Source organism: Eulemur rufifrons, chromosome 7 (genome assembly GCF_041146395.1).
Source record: "Eulemur rufifrons isolate Redbay chromosome 7, OSU_ERuf_1, whole genome shotgun sequence".
Taxonomy (NCBI): Eukaryota; Metazoa; Chordata; class Mammalia; order Primates; family Lemuridae; genus Eulemur; species Eulemur rufifrons.
In genome coordinates, this window is record NC_090989.1 from 4,357,915 (window position 1) to 4,375,269 (window position 17,355).

At 54.5% G+C, this 17,355-nt stretch overlaps 1 protein-coding gene across 3 annotated transcripts in view; it reads left to right on the forward strand.

Annotated features, from left to right (window-relative positions):
• TMPRSS2 (transmembrane serine protease 2) overlaps window positions 1-17,093 on the forward strand; it is a 36,741-nt gene extending 19,648 nt beyond the window's left edge. For 2 of the 3 annotated variants that reach the window (XM_069472266.1, XM_069472267.1), the window contains exons 6-14: window positions 2,957-3,083; window positions 4,616-4,726; window positions 7,826-7,869; window positions 8,687-8,858; window positions 10,039-10,214; window positions 11,522-11,617; window positions 13,649-13,791; window positions 14,227-14,379; window positions 15,626-17,093. In XM_069472266.1, the coding sequence (XP_069328367.1) occupies window positions 2,957-3,083; window positions 4,616-4,726; window positions 7,826-7,869; window positions 8,687-8,858; window positions 10,039-10,214; window positions 11,522-11,617; window positions 13,649-13,791; window positions 14,227-14,379; window positions 15,626-15,637 (1,034 nt within the window). In that variant the 3' untranslated portion in view covers window positions 15,638-17,093. The remainder of the gene's footprint in view (window positions 1-2,956; window positions 3,084-4,615; window positions 4,727-7,825; window positions 7,870-8,686; window positions 8,859-10,038; window positions 10,215-11,521; window positions 11,618-13,648; window positions 13,792-14,226; window positions 14,380-15,625) is intronic. The other variant, XM_069472265.1, reaches the window with a different exon arrangement.
• Window positions 17,094-17,355: the final 262 nt, after the last annotated feature.

The window sequence follows — 17,355 nt, forward strand, 5'->3', positions numbered from 1 at the left end:
CCCATTTCACAGTGTTTTACTCTCCAGCTGATCTTCAGCACTGGATAACACCCTGAAAATCAGTTCCTATGGTAACACGCGCTCCTCTTCCTTTCCCCACTGAGGCACAGTTAACGCACCGTTACTGTGCCAGCCCCTTCCTGGGGGACATGTAGGATCTTTCCACCTTTGGCTACAAGATGCAATGCTCCAAGCATGTGAGCACTCGGTAGGAAACGCTCCCAGCAGTAAAATTGCTGGGTCAGAGGGTTTACGAATCTGTAATTTGATAGACCCTCCTCAATTTGGTTTTATCCGATTCCCACATTGATTATTCACATAGAGCGAAACAGAGGAGCAATGACATTGTGTGTGTTTTCTATTATATATTAAACCAGAACAGGCGTGTGGTGTGCTTTTAATCTGTCTGCCTTGTAGAACAGAAATTATAAAGAATGTTACCCGTCCCATAGAAAACATTCAAGAATGTGTGCATGTGTGCGGAGCTTTCTTTCCAAGGGTGTGTGTATGTGTTTGTGTGTATTTTAACATCAATGCACTTTCTACTTCTATTGCTATCTTTTCTGTGTCTTTCTCAAAATCTCAAAAGAGAAACAAAAGAACTGACTCTAGTTAACAATACTGTACTGTGTACTTGAACTCTGGCAGGAGGTTAGTTCTTAAGTATTCTCACCACAAAAAAGAGAAAATCTACCAAAAAGAAAACAGCAACTATGTGAGGTGATGAATATGTTAATTAGCTTGATTGTGGTGGGCAGTTCACGAAGGACATATATCAAAACACCTGAACATGTGCAATTTTTATTTGTCAACTCTACCTTGATAAAGCCTGAAAAAAATTCCTAATACCTACCAAAAAAAAAAAAAAAAAAAGAAAGGAAAAAAACTGCTTGAGACCATTTCCAGCTCTCTGTGTGGCCAACTACCATCTCTTCCTAGGTGACATTTGAATGCAGATAGTTGGAAGGAAAAACAATCTCTAAAATTATCCATAAACCGAGAATGAAATGTCTACCTTACGCTCTACCATGTCACCGTGGCAGTTTTATTTTTAATTGTGGAAGCATATTTAATTTCAGTTCCTTTAAAAAATTATTAGGCTTCATTTTTTAGAGTAGTTTTAGGTTTACAGAAGATTAACCAGGTATTGCGGAGTTCCACACACGCCTCCCTGCACACAGGAACATCTCGGATTAGCGTGTGTGGCACGTTCATCATAACTGAAGAACCAGTTGAATACATTGTTATTAACTAAAGCCCTCAGTCTACATTCGAAGTCTCTCTTTCTGTTCCAGTTCTGTGGGTTTTGACAAATGCATACTGTTGTCTACCCACCGCTATGAGGGCATCTAGAACAGTTCCACTGCCCTCAGATCTCTTGTGTACCTGTTTCTCCCGCTGGCCTTGGCTAGCAAGGAGCTTTTTACTGCCTCCCTTGTTTCGTTCTTTGCAGAATGTCCTAGAGTTGGAATCACGGAGTATGTAGCTTCTTTCACTTAGTAATAAGCATTTAAGGTTCCTCCAGGTCTTTTCGTGGGTTAGAAGTGCATTTCTCTTTAGCACTGAATGATATTCCACTGTCTGGTGGTAGCAGTGTGTTTATCCAGTCATGTACGCTGTGGCGGCCACACGTGGTGCTGGACTCACTCATCACTGAAGCATTAGAAAACAATCAGACGTGTCCCGTCAGTGCACGGAGGAAGGAGCCCGCAGGTGTCAGGCTGTCCAGTGAGTCAGGGCCACGGGCAGGAGGTGAGACGTGAGGCGGAAGCATAACCAGGTCCTCGTTTTATGCTTTAAGCCACGTGTATCCACCCGGACCACACAGCACTGTTTACGTGCTTTCAGCTTTCCATGAGTAAGTCACACCCAACGCATCATTTGGCAGCTCGCTCTCCCACGCAGCGCTGTTTTCAAGATCGTTGCTCTGAATCCGCGGTGCCCTGTTAATCCTCAGGCTGTGTGGGTCCTGTTCCGTGACTGTGCCACACACGGTGTGTTCTTCTGGGGAGAGAGAGAAGGGACTGGCATCGGGAGGAGCTTCAGCTGCGTTTATAACGTTTTGTTTCTTTGAATAAAAGAGCGGCGGTCGTTTTGGCAAAACATAGATCGATTTAGAGGCATTTAGTGTCCCCTCGGTACCAGGGGACCGAGCACGTCTCTGGGTGCTTTGCCAAGGTTCAGGATTTGGACAAGAGGAGGTCAACTTGTTGCTTAAAGTGATTGCTTAAAGAACACTTTTGAAAAAACCTTTTATCATATTTATTTTTAAAAGCAGCTTTATTGAGATATAATTCACATACCATAAAATTTATCCTTTTAAAGTAAATTTGGTGGTTTTTACATATTCACTGCAATTTTAGAATATTTTCATCATCTCACAAAGAAACCCCACACCCTTGAGCAATAACCTCATATCTCTGCCCCTCCCCCGGTCCCAAGCAAAGACTGACGTTTCTGTCTGTGGATTTCCCGCTCCAGACATGTCACTTGCCTGGGATCGTGCACTATGTGGGCCTTTGTGACCGGCTGCCGTCACTGCGCACGATGCCGTCCAGGTTCACCACGAAGCAGGGTCAGAACTTCACTCCCTCCTATGGGTGAAGGTCCACTGTGTATTTTGGATACGCCTCATTTTGCTCACTCATCCCGTGGTGGACATTTGGGTTGTTTCTACCTTTCGCTGCCCATGAATAGTGTCGCAATGAACATTTGTGCAGGTTTGTGTCTGAATACCTGTTTTCGATTTTTTTGTGTAAGGAGTGCGTTTTAGCAGGGAAAGAACAGACTGGTGGCCTCCCTGTGTGCGGTCAGTACCTTGGGAAGAGTGAACTTCACATTGCTCCTATGTGCAGAGCCTTGGTGTCCCGGGGGCACGTGGGGTCCGCTGGCAGTTAGGGCAATACAGGAAGGGACAATTGCATGAAACTCACAGAGAATCTTCCCTCTTGTGCAGTTCGCCTCTACGGACCCAACTTCATCCTTCAGGTTTACTCACCGCAGAGGAAGTCCTGGCACCCCGTGTGCCAAGAAGGCTGGAGTGAGAGCTACGGGCGGACCGTGTGCAACGACATGGGCTACAAGTGAGTACGGGCCTGCAGCCTGTAGGCGGTGGCACATCCCGGTGATGGTGACAGCAGAAATAGGAGAGAGAGATGCTCTTGTTGCCTCCCGGTGGAAGTGCCAGCACACAGATGCTGGGAACAGTTGTCCCCTTCCAAAACTGGTCCCTGTAACCAGCAGGGAGAGTTTGTTCTGCCAGAGCTGTGCCTGGCACATCGGCCCACGTCTGCTGACCACGGCTCACTGCCACCCTGCCCCGAGTCCCCCTTGGCCTCTAGAGACTCCTGGTTGCTTGGGAACACCCAGTGCCATGGTCACCAGGTCAGGGGTGCAGGCTGGAGGTATTGGGGGGCTCATTTTCTTTTCTTTTTTTTCTTTTCATTTTTTTTTTTAGAGACAGTCTCTCTCTGTCACCTGGGCTAGAGTGCAGTGTCTCACTGCAAACTCAAACTCCTGGGCTCAAGTAACCTTCCTACCTCAGCCTCCCAAGTAGCTGGGACTACAGGCATGCGCCACCATGCCAGATAATTTTTGTAATTTCTGTAGAGACGGGGTCTCACTCTTGCTCAGGTTGGTCTTGAACTCCTGGCCTCAAGTGATCCGCCTGCCTCAGTCCCCCAGAGTGTTTGGATCACAGGTGTGAATCTGGGGGGCTGGTGGCTCTTTTTTTGAGGCGCCTCTCAGCCTGGGCTGAACCCTTTGCTGCGCTGGGGGAAGGGAGCTGGGATGGGGCACAGGAGAGGAGGGCTGGTTGGGAGATCCACGGGGAGAAGTCCTGTGCTGCTTGCACTGCATTTGGGAGCCCTTGAAGGCTTTTGAACAGGGGAGAGAATTGGTCAGATTCATACTTTAAAAAATTGATTCCTGCTTGCGCTTGGAGGAGAGGTGGGAAGAGTTCAGAGGGCGTGTTCCTGGGGGGGTTTATCAGCATCACTTAGGAAGACTGCAGCCCTCAGGCATTGGCAGAAAGGGTCATATTATCGCCCCTTCTCTTCGGTGGGGGTCTCTCCATGTGTTATCTATGCAATTTTCGGGATTCTATATACATTTTCAAAATGAATTACCACTTGGTAAGTTGGCATCTTAGCTGGTGAAGTGCTGCACAACGCCCGGCCTAACCCGCAGGGTCGGGTTATGTAGCGAAGCTTCCATCGCAGTTCAGGAGGCTGCAGGAATTTTATAAGTGGGACATTTTAATATCTGTACATTTTATTAATTACAGGTATGCATGGTTATATACTCATACATCCTTATTCTCATCATTTCTTTGTTCTGACCCAAAGTAGATTGGAAACATGGCCGCTGGAGGAGTTTTACCTGACGCTTCATGGTTATTGGGTCAAAAATAGTTATAATTCAATGTCACTCGGTTAGTTAGAACGTGTGATTTTGTTTCCCAAAACGCTAAGGTTTTTCCTCCTACCCTGAGCATCATACAAGAGAGGTATCATGATCTAGCTTAGGAATTGTGCTTGCTTACGGATCTAGCTTAGGAATTGTGCTTGCTTACGACCTAACCATTATTACAAATAAGATTTTCCGTCTTTTTTAGGAATAGTTTTTATTCTAGCCAAGGAATAGCGGATGACAGCGGGGCCACAAGCTTTCTGAAACTGAACACAAGTGCCGGCAGCGTCGATATCTATAAGAAACTGTACCACAGGTATGCGGTGATTTCTCTTTTTCTTTGAAAAAGTTTGTCATGTGGACGGAAATATCCAAACTCTGAAATATTTGAAAGAAGTTTATTCTGAGCCAAATTTGAGGACCATGACCCGGAGCCACGCCCAAGAGGCCTTGAGCAAGTGGACTCGCTGTGGCTGGGTTACAGTTTGGTTTTATACATTTCCGGGAGACAGGGGTTGCAGGTAAAGTCATAAATCAATACGTGGAAATTACACATTGGTTTGGCCCGAAAAGGTGGGACATCCCCAAGTGGGGAGAGGGGCGGGGGTGGCTTACAGCTTATAGGTGGGTTTGAAGAGTCTTTGGCTGACAATTGGCTGGGAGAGTTAGGCTTTCTCTAAAAGACCAGAAAGGAAATGCTTAATTTAAGATAAAGGTGCCAGCACTCTAGGAGGTCCAGACAGGAGAATCTCTCAGGTTAAGATAAGGATCTGCTGGGATGCTTGAGTTAGGATGGGGGTTTCTATCTTTTAGGTGATGCTAATGCTTTACCGGAATCAGGTTGGGAATTAAACCATGCTATATTTGGTTAACAAAAACCTGCTTAGTGGGATTTTACCATTCGTGAGCTTGACTCGTCTGGCCTCCTTAGGAAAGAATTTGAACAAAAGGAAAAAATCAGAGTTCAGTCCTCACTAGGGAGACCTACTGTGAGGTCCCCCAGGCACCTCGTCCTGAGTCTGACTTTTCCAAGCTGCGAGTGTGGGTCTGGCGGGTTTAGCGCTGGGCGGAGACTGGAGTCCGACCGGGACTGGTGACTCCGCGGTGACTCCGCGCAGATTGGGTTTACTTGCAGGAAGTGACTAAGGTTAATTTGGCATTTTGTTCTCCGTTGCCATCTGCCCTCCTTGGGGGAAAACATTGCAAACTGGAGAACCATCTTTATTTATTTTTCTTCACTCTCCAGACATGAGGGTGTACCTGCTGTGTTGGGGTGTGGCCTTAGGAATCCAGGAGAATAACTCGGGGCCCCAACTGGGGTGCCCAGCTCATCCTGGTTGCCAGGACTTTGCTGGTTTCAACACTGCAAGGCCTGCTTCCCAGGAACCCACTCCATTCCTGGCAGCTGGGATGGTTGGTCCCCTGGGCCCCAACCCACAAGCGGCAGTGTCACGTGCCACGCCAGGGGTGGGCAGCGTTGGGGGGGCCTGGGAGTGAGTGGCTAGTGCAATTCAGCAAACTTTTCCTACGCCTCGAAGCTGACTTTTTGCCCTGGGCAGCTCACAGTATGTCCAGTGGGTGGGAATAAACCCAAGCCACAGGTCACGTGATTGCTGGCTGAACTGGCCAGGACGGTGGAAGAGGGGGTGGACTTAGGCTACTTATTCTGTTTTGCACGTGTTTAAAATGTCTGCAGTCTTCCTAGAGCGTTGCCATTACCTGGACGGTTTCCAATGTCAAAGACACACAGTGTCCTTTGCGCCGAGCTTCCTTACCTCCCAGGTCGGGGTGCTCATCCCCAGGTGCTGGGCACACTCCACCCACCTTTCCTCTGAGTGGGAGGCTGGGAGCAGGTTTGCATTCCTGGTGGCTGCTGGCTGAGGTGTCTGGGGGGCTGACTTCCGCAGCCTGGCCGGCCCTGGGAGGCCCTGGGAATGCGACTGGATGAGCCAGGTGTACCCATCAAAACAGCGGGCTGTGGTTTGCCTGCTGAGAAGCTAAACACAGCTGCCTGGGCGCTTTGTAGATGCAGAGTGGTTCTTTGTCTTCCTCGGTTACACACATCAGGGGCGGGGGAGGGGAAGAGGAGGCTGCCACCCTTGGCAAGAGCCTTGGGAACACCGGGTGGCTGGAGGCTTTGGAAGAAAGAAGAGAAGGTCATTGTCTGTTATTCAGTCTACGTGGCAGGGGGTGGCGGTGGGGGGGGGGGTTACTTCCTCTTTTCCTTCTGGAGTTGCCCTTTGATACTGAGTCCCCAGGCTGCGGTGAAAAACTGTGCCTGCCGGATGCTGGTGGCTATGCAGTGGTGTCGACCTTAGGATTCTTAGAAAACATCTTCTTTGCTTGACATTGTCAGTGCCCTGGAGCCGAAGTCCACCAGGAACGCATCTGTAGTCACCTGGGGACCTCGGGTGTCTCAGTAAGAGGGTGTCAGGAAGGACCTATTGTAGGCCTTGGGCTTGTGTTAGGCGGTCGGGGACAGGTTCGAGGAAGTGGACAGGTTCGAGGAAGTGGGGCTTTGCTGGGGTTAGATGCTGTCCGGAAACGGGGGTAATTCTGTGGTTGCCTCCTTATTTTTTTTTCTAGAAGGCAGTTGGAATGAAGCCAGGCTGAGGCTGTGGGTGGTAAAGAGGCTCCCATCCATCACTCAAGTTGGCCAGGATGGGAGACGTTTGGGCGAGGTTCCTCTCTGCCTATTCAGGCGAGATTTCAGAGTGGGCAAGTTTGTGTCTCGCCCGTCTCAGTTGCAGCGTGGCCTAGGCTGATGTTGACGCTCAGTGACTTGGTTTACGCTCCGCAGAACACTTGGCCAGCTGCCTGTGCCAGGCCAGCTCTGTGTGCCCGGGCCGCCTCTTTCCTTCTCAGGACGCAGGGGAATCCCGCTGTAGGACTGGGTGCATCAGTCACTCCTCTTTCTTCCATGACCCGAGATGTCTGGCTCCCAAACAAATAACTTGCATTTTTCCTCTGCGCCCAGGCGAGCTGTTGGTTCTGTTGCTTCCCATGCCGTAACTGTAAAGTAGTCAAGTTCTAGATGCCTTACAAAATTAGAGGGTGGTTTTAAATTCCAAGAATAAAAATAAAAACTAACCTTATTGCATGCCTACCCTCGCAAGCCCCCAATGAGGTGGTACAATCATGATCCATTTTACTGATGGGGGAAAGTAGGCACAGAGAGGTTAAGTAACTTGCCCGAGGCCACACAGCTGGGATTTGAGCTGGGAACTTTAACTCAGTATCTGCCCTTTGCCACTGTCCGGTGCAGATCTGCTCACCTCACTGGAGTCTCAGTAGGGGATCCTTCTCTGTCTGGGACACAGGAGAGAGCACTGGAAACGCATATTCATTTCCGGGTATTTGAGAGTCAGGCGTCTCATTTGTTATGCTGACCAGACTTTCCCCTCTTCCCGCCTAGTGCCTCCTGTTCTTCCAAAGCGGTGGTGTCTTTACGCTGCATCGGTGAGTGCTGCTCCGGCTCCCTTCTCATGTCTAACTAGGCAGCAATCTTGACCTTCAGGGAGGCGTCCTCTGTGTCCTGGGGTGTGCGAGAGGGAAGCGTGTGCCCCAGGGCCTCTGCTCTGTCCAGGGAGCTCCTGTTTTAAATTCTGATGTATTTGCAAGGCCTTCACTTGGGTCCAAGAGGCATTTGTTGAGGACAGGCCAGCTCGAGACACGGGCGAGGCCCTCTTCTTTGTGCCATCCCCGAGCTGGGGTCCTGGGGGGGCTCCTTCCCCAGGAAGTGACCGGGTGGCTCAGCCAGCCCTGGACGCTGCATTTGCCCCAACATCCTGGTGTGGCCCCCTGGGCTGACAGCTGCTAACTGTGAGGTAGGGGTGAGGGGTGAGGGGGTAAGTGATAACCCCTCACTCACCCCCTCACCCCTCCCTCACCGCTTACTCACTCACTCCCAGCCTGGCCCCCCATCTTCCTTTTCTGTAGTGAAGAATCTTGGGGCCACCATCAGTGTCTCCAAGACCCGCCCCCCTGGGTAGTGGGAGACCCCCCAGAGTCTCAGCAGTACCCACAGGGACCTGGTGCTTCCCAGTCTGGGCAGGCTGGAGGGGTGTCCTTGCCCTGGACAAAAAGGCGCCAGCTGAGTCCCCTAAGTCAGGCTCCAGCAGAGGGAATGTGAGGTGGCAACTGTGGCCACCACCTGCCCAGCAGCCCAGCAGCCCTGGGGAGGGTGGCACCTGAGGGGGCTGGGCGGGGCTGGGCCTGTCACTGTGGCTCCGTTGCTGGTCTCAGGGGCCCGCTGACCTTTGCTTGTCACCCTCAGCGTGCGGGACCACTTCGAACGTGAGCAGCCAGAGCAGGATCGTGGGGGGCTCGGGCGCGGCCCTGGGGGACTGGCCCTGGCAGGTGAGCCTGCACGTGCAGAACGTCCACGTGTGCGGAGGCTCCCTCATCACCCCCGAGTGGATCGTGACGGCCGCCCACTGCGTGGAACAGTAGGTCCTCCTGTGCGGGCCGGTGGGGGCGGTGGGGGCTGGGGCAGACCCCTGCTGCCGTGTGACCTTCGGAAGCCCCAGGGTCTTTGTGCATAAATGGGGGAGTAAAGGCACCCGCTCCGGCCCCGCTGGGAGGCTGGGCGGAGGCTGGGCCAGTGGATGCTGGGAAATGTGAGGCCACATCCACCCTCAGCAGTGTGCCCCGAGCGTGCCCTGCACGCGGGCTCTGGGTGCTGAGGTGTGGCCCGGTGGCAGGTGCCCAGCGGTGCTGCTGCGACCAGGGTTCCTTCCCGCCTGCCGTCCTCCCAGCTCTGTCCTGCCCCTTCGAGAAGCCCTCGTCCCCTTGAGGGCTCCTCTCTCCCGATGGTGGTCCTGGGAGAGGGCACACTCAGACACGCCCAGGGAGCTCACGCTGTCCTGCTGGAAGGTTCTTTGGGGCTAAGCATGCTGGGCCTTGGCATTGCCCACACAGATGGTTACGGCGGGGTGAGGGTGGCCATGACTCATAGTGGTAGCTTTTGTGGAAGATACATCCTTCCTCCACCTTTTGCTTAAGCACGTAGTGTTTGGGGTCACACGCCTGTTTCTGAGGAAGCCTCGCTCAGCAGATGTATTTTTCTGTGGTGGAGAGGCTCAGCCTGGCGTGACTCCTGGCCCAGCCCCTGGACGGCTCCGCGGAGGTGGAGGGTGCAAGGTCACCACCCAAGAGCGTCCCCCTTCCCTCCCTTCGCACCCCGGGCCGGGCACCCTCTAGCAGTTGGGATTCTCTCAAAAGGGAAACTCCCAGGTAAAGGGAACACTTCGACTGATATTAGACTTCAAGCCTGTTCATCAATATGCATTTATTAAGCACCTACTGTGTGCCAGGAAATGCTCTGGCAATAACATGGGGAAGACCCAGTCCTGCTAGAAATGGCGTTTGAAACCTCAGGAGCGGTCTCGGCCCAATTCGTAGCTGGTGCAGGGGAGCGAGGAGGAGTTTCCTTGAGGTGCAGCAAGAGTGAGAAGGAGGGCGGGGGTGCGGCGGGCGGGCCCCTGCGCCAGAGCCTGGCCGATGGCTTTGGCCCGTCCCTCGGCTCTGGGGATCTGGGCTGCAGCTCTCGATCGCTGAAGTTCATCAGATGGGCGCTCGGTGTCTGTGTCTCCGCGATGCCGAGCGCCGCTCACCCTTGTCTCCCAGACCTCTGAACAACGCGAGGTACTGGATGGTGTACGCGGGAGTGCTGAGACAGTCTTTCATGTTCTTCGGAAGTGGAACCCGAGTGGGAAAAGTGATTGCTCATCCAAACTACAATTCCAAGTCCAAGAACAATGACATCGCACTCATGAAGTTGCAGACACCTCTGACTTTGAATGGTACGTGTAGGTCGGTGACGCGCCACTTGGCCACATCTTAAGGAGATGTTGATTGGAAATAAAACCCGTGCTGAGCTAAACAGAAGGGCTGCCTGTGCGTGGCGTGATGTGGCGTGCGGTGGTGGCCGGCTGGAGAGGCGTGTGGAGGGAGGCACAGCCCAATGTCTGTATCCACCATGTGCTGATGCCAACTCGAGCCACAGGCAAAGTCTAAAACTCGGCTCTCCACTGCGGCACTCCTGGTGCTGGGGCCGGGTGGGTCTTGGTGGAGGGCGGTCCTGGGCGTGGCAGGACATGTGGCAACATCCCTGGCCTCTGTCACTGGATGTCAGTGGCTCCTGTAGCTGTGACAACCAAAGTTGTCTCCAGACATTGCCACATGTCCCCTGAGTGGCAAAGATGCCTCCAGTTGAGGACCATTGGTCTATAATTTGTAAAGATAATTTATTTTTTAAATATACATTCTGAAAGCAAGATGCTTAATTTAAAATGAATGTGCTTTCCCTTAGCGTCTTCTTTTTTTTTTGAGACAGATTCTCACTCTGTTGCCCGGGGTAGAGTGCTGTGGCATCAGTCTAGCTCACTGCAACCTCAAACTCCTGGGCTCAAGCAATCCTCTTGCCTCAGCCTCCCGAGTAGCTGGGACTACAGGCATGCGCCAACATGCCCAGCTAATTTTTTCTCTATATATTTTTAGTTGTCCAGATAATTTCTTTCTGTTTTTAGTAGAGACGGGGTCTCACTCTTACTCAGGTTGGTCTCTAACTCCTGACCTCGAGCGATCCTCCCGCCTCGGCCTCCCAGAGTGCTAGGATTACAGGCGTGAGCCACCATGCCCGGCCTCCCTTAGCTTCTTATTTGGCCACCGCTCTAGTCTGTCCCAGGGTCCGGGGTGCTCTAGCCCCACGTGGGTACAGAAGCCAAACCTCATCCCTCCCTGAGGTGTTTGTATTCAGGTTGGCAAAGGGTTCAGGCAGAGGAGAGCCAATGTTCCAGTGAGGGACAAGCTGGTGCCGCTGGCTTTTTGGCCACTGACTCCCAAGTGTCTTTCCCGCCCTCTGTTACTCGGAGACATCTTACAAGTAGTACAATTCCACTTGTAAGTAGCATGAGTTCTTGCCTGCTGGAAGGAGGGCCAGGAGGGGCAGAAGTGACACTGCCATGACACTGGGGTCCTGGGTCCTCTGGGCAGGGTGGCGGTGGTGCCAGGCCCAGCGGCCTGCTCTTGGGGACGGGCCAGGCCGAGACCATGGCTGAGGCCTTCGGTGAGACCTGCCTGGCTCACGGTGTTTCTCCTCCTGAAACAGACGTAGTGAAACCAGTGTGCCTGCCCAACCCGGGCTTGATGCTGGCGGCGGAGCAGCCCTGCTGGATTTCCGGGTGGGGGGCCACCCAGGAGAAAGGTGAGGCCCCCGCGCAGGTCCGCAGGGCCTACAGCAGAGCGCTGGGTTCGGAAGTGGGAGGTCCAGGTTTTATCCCGGTTCTACTACGCAATGACGGGATGACTTTGGCAATTCCCCAGTCCTTGTGCCTCAGTTTCTCTATCTGCTACATGGGAAACATGGTACCCGCCCTCCCCGGCACACTGCGTTCTCACTGAGATCAAACAGAACAGTGTGTGCAAACGGCTGCTTGAAGCATAAATGTGAGAGGTACAGCGTCCCCTGTGTTTGTGCCCACTGTTACTAAGGGCCACCTGGAAGTCCCACCAGGCCCTTCTGTGGCTGAGTGACAGTGGGTTTGGCGGGGGTGGGCCCCTGTGACTTGTGATGGCCACCTGTACTCCACCGAAGCCCTTGTCCTTCTGCGGTGGCAGACGGGAGCAAGAACCAGGCCCCCTGCGTGGGCTGCCCGCCCCGCTGGCTGTAACTTGCACTCCGCCCAGGGAGGGTTTCCAACGAAGGGACCCCGCTGTTCCGTACGTGCGGAGGGTTGCAGGCGCTTAGCGGTACAAAGGTTCATCTTATATATTGTTTACATCCTTCTAAGAAGCATTGAGCCCACATGTAAAACAAACCCTTTAAAAGAAGGGAAAAGGTACAAGGTTGGATGATTTAGGGGGTTACTGGGGAGCGAGTTAGGGGCTGTCCTGGCATCTTATCTGTAGGAAGGTGCAGCAGTTGGGCTGCACAGCTGGGCACGGCCTCATGGCATCTACGACCAAAGGGAACATCAGGAAATATTAGTGGCACACCTAGTACGGGATGGGTGCTGCTTGGGTGCTGGGAATGCAGCACTGAACAGAACAAGACAAACATTCTGCCCTCGGGGACTTCACATCACCAGTGGTGTCTGGGCAGGCGTGGTCAGACAGCCAGGGAGACAACTAGGTACTTCCAGACAGCGGAGGGTGGTGATAGCATTGGACCAGCTACTTTGAAGGGGTGATCAGGGAAGTCTTCTTGGAAGAGGTGGCATTTGAGCCTGAATTTGGCCTGAATGGTAGGCATGGAGAAGAATAGCAGGGCCAGTAATCAGGGGGTCGAGGACGTGGGCTTGGGCCAGACTGCGTAGGCTCATGGGCTTTTCTTCCATGTGAGACAGGGAGGTCTTACACAGGGCAGTGCTGTGATTTGACAGCTGTGTGGGGCATCACAGGAAGGGAGGGGTAAGAGGAGATGAGGTTGATGGTGACAAGGCCATTGCTCTGGTCCCCTGGGACATGATAGTGGCTCAGGGCAAGGTGGGGCCGTGGACAAGGAGAGGCCAGGGTGCCTTTGGGCTAGAGCCACCAGACTTGCTGCAGGGCTGAATGTCAGCGGGGGAGAGTGAGAGTCAGTGGCAGGGGTGACTTCCCGCCGTGTGACCGGAGCCCCAGGGCTGGTGGTGCCAGTCCCGAGCCAGGGAGATTGGGTGGTAAGAATCTGGGGTGGAGGAGGCGTGATGAGGGGCTCTGTCTTTGCACGCTGAGCCCGCCATGCTCAGAAGACCCGCCAGTGGCGTGGAAGGCGGGAGGGGGCAGAGACGGCGGGAGGTGGGCAGAGACGGCGGGAGGGGGGCAGAGACGGCAGGTGCCGGCCATGGCCGAGGAGTTCTAACGCGCAGGGAGCCGAGAGCCGGCAGTCGGGCAGGTCGTGCGGGCTCATGGGCCCTCGCATGTCTGGGAACAGTCCGGTGACAAGCAGGTGATAAATGGGGAAATCGGTCCTGTGGAAGATTCCCGGACACTAAGGGAGTCCTGTGGCTCCAGAGGTAGAAAGTTCTCTCCCCTGAAGCTGACGCCCAGCTCTGCCTTCAACCTGGGCCAGCCAGGGACAATCCAGGTTCCCCAGGAGAGGGCCTGGTGGCCTGGTGTCAGGAAGGGCGGAGGGAGGAGAGAGGGACGTGGGCACGTGACCATTCACAGCACGTGTGTCTGTCCTGGGGAGGGGAAGCCACGCTTCTGTGAGAGCTGCCGACGGCACCGGGAGCTTGACAGTTCGCCCTGTCCTTAGGGAAGACCTCGGACACGCTGAATGCGGCCATGGTGCGCCTCATTGAGCCCGCGCAGTGCACCAGCAAATACGTCTACAATAACCTGGTCACATCAGCCATGATCTGTGCGGGGTACCTGCAGGGGACTGTCGACTCCTGCCAGGTAATTGCAGCTTTTGTTCAGCCTTTGGGCCTTCCCAGCTCCTGTGGATTCACCTGGGAGAGACGGGGCTTCCCTGGGCCGTTGGAGCCTCCCTGGGGACACGCAGCCCATTCAGGGGCAGCTGTGGGAAGTGACGCTGCTAACAGCGCGAAAGCTTCAGGTGGCAGAAGCAAGTGTCACCAACAAATCCCACATGCCACGCTCCCTCTGAAAAACTCGTATTTGGTAAAAGTGTCACTGGAACAGAAATAAGTATTTTGACTATTTTAAACTATGAGCAGGAATTTATTTAGTAACTATTAGCGGGTATAGACTAAAATTCATGGCTGGTGTAGTCTCCTTTGGGGATTGTGTCTCTGTTACCCTCACCCCTCCAGCCACGGCCAGTGGTCAGGACTTGATTTTCTGCTCTCGGTAACTTGCTCTGTCCCCCAGGGTGACAGTGGAGGGCCTCTGGTCACTTCGAAGAACGGCATCTGGTGGTTGATCGGGGACACGAGCTGGGGCTCCGGCTGCGCCAAGCCTAACAGACCGGGAGTGTACGGGAACGTGACAGTGTTTACAGACTGGATCTATCAACAAATGAAGGTAACTGTCCCATCCTCCCTCCGACTGGGTCCCCTGATTCCTTGAGCAGAGCCAGAGGGCTGCCAGGCGTGGTTCCACGGCCTGAAGCTGACTGCTGACAGCGGTGGGCATGAAGCAAAGCCTGCCTCCCACGGCCAAGGGTCTGCCGTGAGGGTCGCCTTCCCCACGCCCCTGGTGCCCGCCCATCGCCGCTGACTGGCGTCCTCGGCATGTAGCCGCTGGCGCGTGGATGAGGAATCTGGGGCTCAGCTTGCGGGGATCTCCCTCGTGCTCCGCTGGCCACGCTAAGTCCTGGCTCAGCGACTCGGTTATCCCACCCAAACCAAGCCCTGGCGGTGGGCAGAGAGCAGAGGGGAGAGTTGTGCCCGTGCCGCAGCCTCTCTGGGGCCACTGAGTGGGCCTGGGCCGCCCCAGGGCAGGGGCCAGGTTCCCCGCAATGCTGCCCGTGGGGCGCCTGGCCTGGCTCGGTCTGCTGACGGCAGCCCTGGCCTCGGGCACTGCCGCCGTCTGAGGAGAGAGCCAGATCTCCCGTCCCAGGGGCCTGGGGACTGCAGTCTTCCCACGTTCTGCGTTGTCGAGGGCCAGGCTGCTGGGGAAAGAAAATGTTCTGTTTTGTCTCCTCTCAAGTCTCGCAGGGTGTCCGGTCTGTTGCAGGAGGGGCAGAACTGGGCGATGGCCCCATAAGGCCTGACCCATGTCTCCCTCAAATGACACCCGGGGCCCGGGGCCTTCACGCCTGGCCGAGGGGACAGCGCTAGAAATAGAAAACCCCAGCTGTCCTGCGGGCGGCGTGGCGGGCGGGCAGTTGGTGGGGCTGGAGGGGCCAGAGGGGACGGTCGGCCAGGCCTCTGGCGGACTCTCCAGGATGGAGACAGGCAGGAGCAGGGTGTGTGCAGGGCCGCAGGTGGGTCCGCGTGGCCGGCCCGGGGACGGACAGGGCAGAGTGGCAGGAGAGCATCTGGGAGGAGGCCAGGGCTCTGCTGATGAAACACAGCGGGGTAAGCTGTGTCCCAGCTGCGCTAAGCCACGGGCTCGGCTCACACCAGCCTGTGCCCCTCTGCGCCCCTGCCCCGCCGTCCCAGCCTGACTCTGGCCGACGCTGGGGACAAAATGATCCCTTTGTAACATTAAACTGGCTTATTTGCTTTATAATTGCTTCATGTCGATCTAGAGAGAAAACAATACTTTTCTCCTTTGTCTTAAGAAAATAACATCTGGTTTTTGTTTTTCTTTCCTGTTTGAACAGGCAGACAGCTAATCCTCATGGCCTTTGTCCTTGACATCGTTCCGCAAGAAAACAGAGGGGCTGACTTTGATTCCTTGTGCATGATTTATTTTTAGAGATGATTCACAGGTCCTTTCATTTTTATTAAACGGTGAACTTGTCTGACTTTGGCACTCTCTGCCGTTCTGTGCAGGCCACAGTGGCTCCCCCGGCCCTGGGCCCATTCCCTCTGACCCCTTGTCCAAAAGGGGTGAGAGCCCAGCTGGGTGTGGGCACCTGCGGCCAGATGCGGAGGAGTGGGGTGGAGGTGCCCTGTTGGGACTGTCCTTCTGCACCCATTCCAGGGGCTGCTTTTGCATGAGCAAGGAGCTGTCACCTCTCAGCTGCTGGACGGCTTGAGTTGGAAAAGGGGACAGCCACCTGCGTAGCCCCACGGCCTGGCTCTCCCCAAGGGGTTTTTGCCAATCATTTTGTAGTGCCTTCTTAGCAGCCCCGACGGTGCCTACAAATAAAGGGACCAGCCCTTCATGGGTGGCGACATGCTCGTCACTTGTAAGGACAACGAAACCTTTTTTTTCTCCTTGCGGGGGTGAGAGTGTAGACAGCCCTTGGTGCAAGAGACGCGGTTACGGAGGTGGCTCCTGGTGCGGGTCTCCACCTGCACGTCCTGGGCTCCTCGGAGGAAACCCCCACAGTCCCTCCCCGGCCCCCTTGCAGAGTGTGCACGACGCTTGGTCCCGGCGGTGGGGCCGAGTCGGGCACTACACTGACCCTCTCCACCTGCTAATCGCTGGAAGTCGAGGTCCCCTGGGGCAATCAGGGACGTGCGGTTTAGGATACACTGTTTCCTTGTCATGTTTCTACGTGTTGCTACCTCAGTGCCAGAATCTTGGCTTCTGACGCCTCCAAGAAGTTCAGGCCTTCGGCTCTTTGAGACTGTCGTCATCCTGGCCAAGTGGCGCACTCGAGCCACTTTCACAGAACTGGCTCCTGCCTTAACGCTCTGGAAACGAACGTGCTGAAGAAAAGTGCCTGTGCTGGTGACAAAGAAGAGAAGGACGTTTCGTGTTGGACTCCCGTGGCCCCTTCCAACACCGAGGGCTCCGCGGGGGTGGGGGTCCCTCTCCTGTCGCCAGGCACTTTGGCCGTGGGCGCTGCTCCACCGTGGTCCTGCCTCCTTTCCAAGCACACTGGTTTTTAGAAGGAAATGCATGATTCTCCTGCTAGGACCTAACCTTGAAACAGAACCCCAGCCACAGGACGCTTCTGTGCTCCGCGGCTCCGTGGGAGCGGCGTCCCCAGGGGCCGGTGACACAGCAGCGCGAGGCGTCTGCTCCCTGGGCCAGATACTACACAGCCTCGTAAGGTGAAAACATCTTCCTTTACTGTTCCTTTTTATTTATGTGACCAATAGTTTGTCTTCTGTTTTGTATCTTTTTTAAATTGTAAAATGCAATTGTGAAATTGAATATCATGCAAATAAATTATGCATTTTTTTCCACGCATTTATGCGTCTTTGGAGCTCTGCCTGGTGCTGGGCCAGCCCGCGTGGCCGAGGCGAAGGCGGACGTGGGGGCTGTTCCGCGTGGCCGCGGCGCGGGGTGTGCTGGCCGGAGCACCGAGGCAGGGCCGGGCGCTCCTTGGGTCGGGGCCCTCGGTTCCCGCAGCCTGTCCCGTTGGAGGTGTCCCTTGAGTGACTCCTGAGTGGCCATGGCGTGGGGCTCCCAGACTCAGACCCGGAGAACCACTGT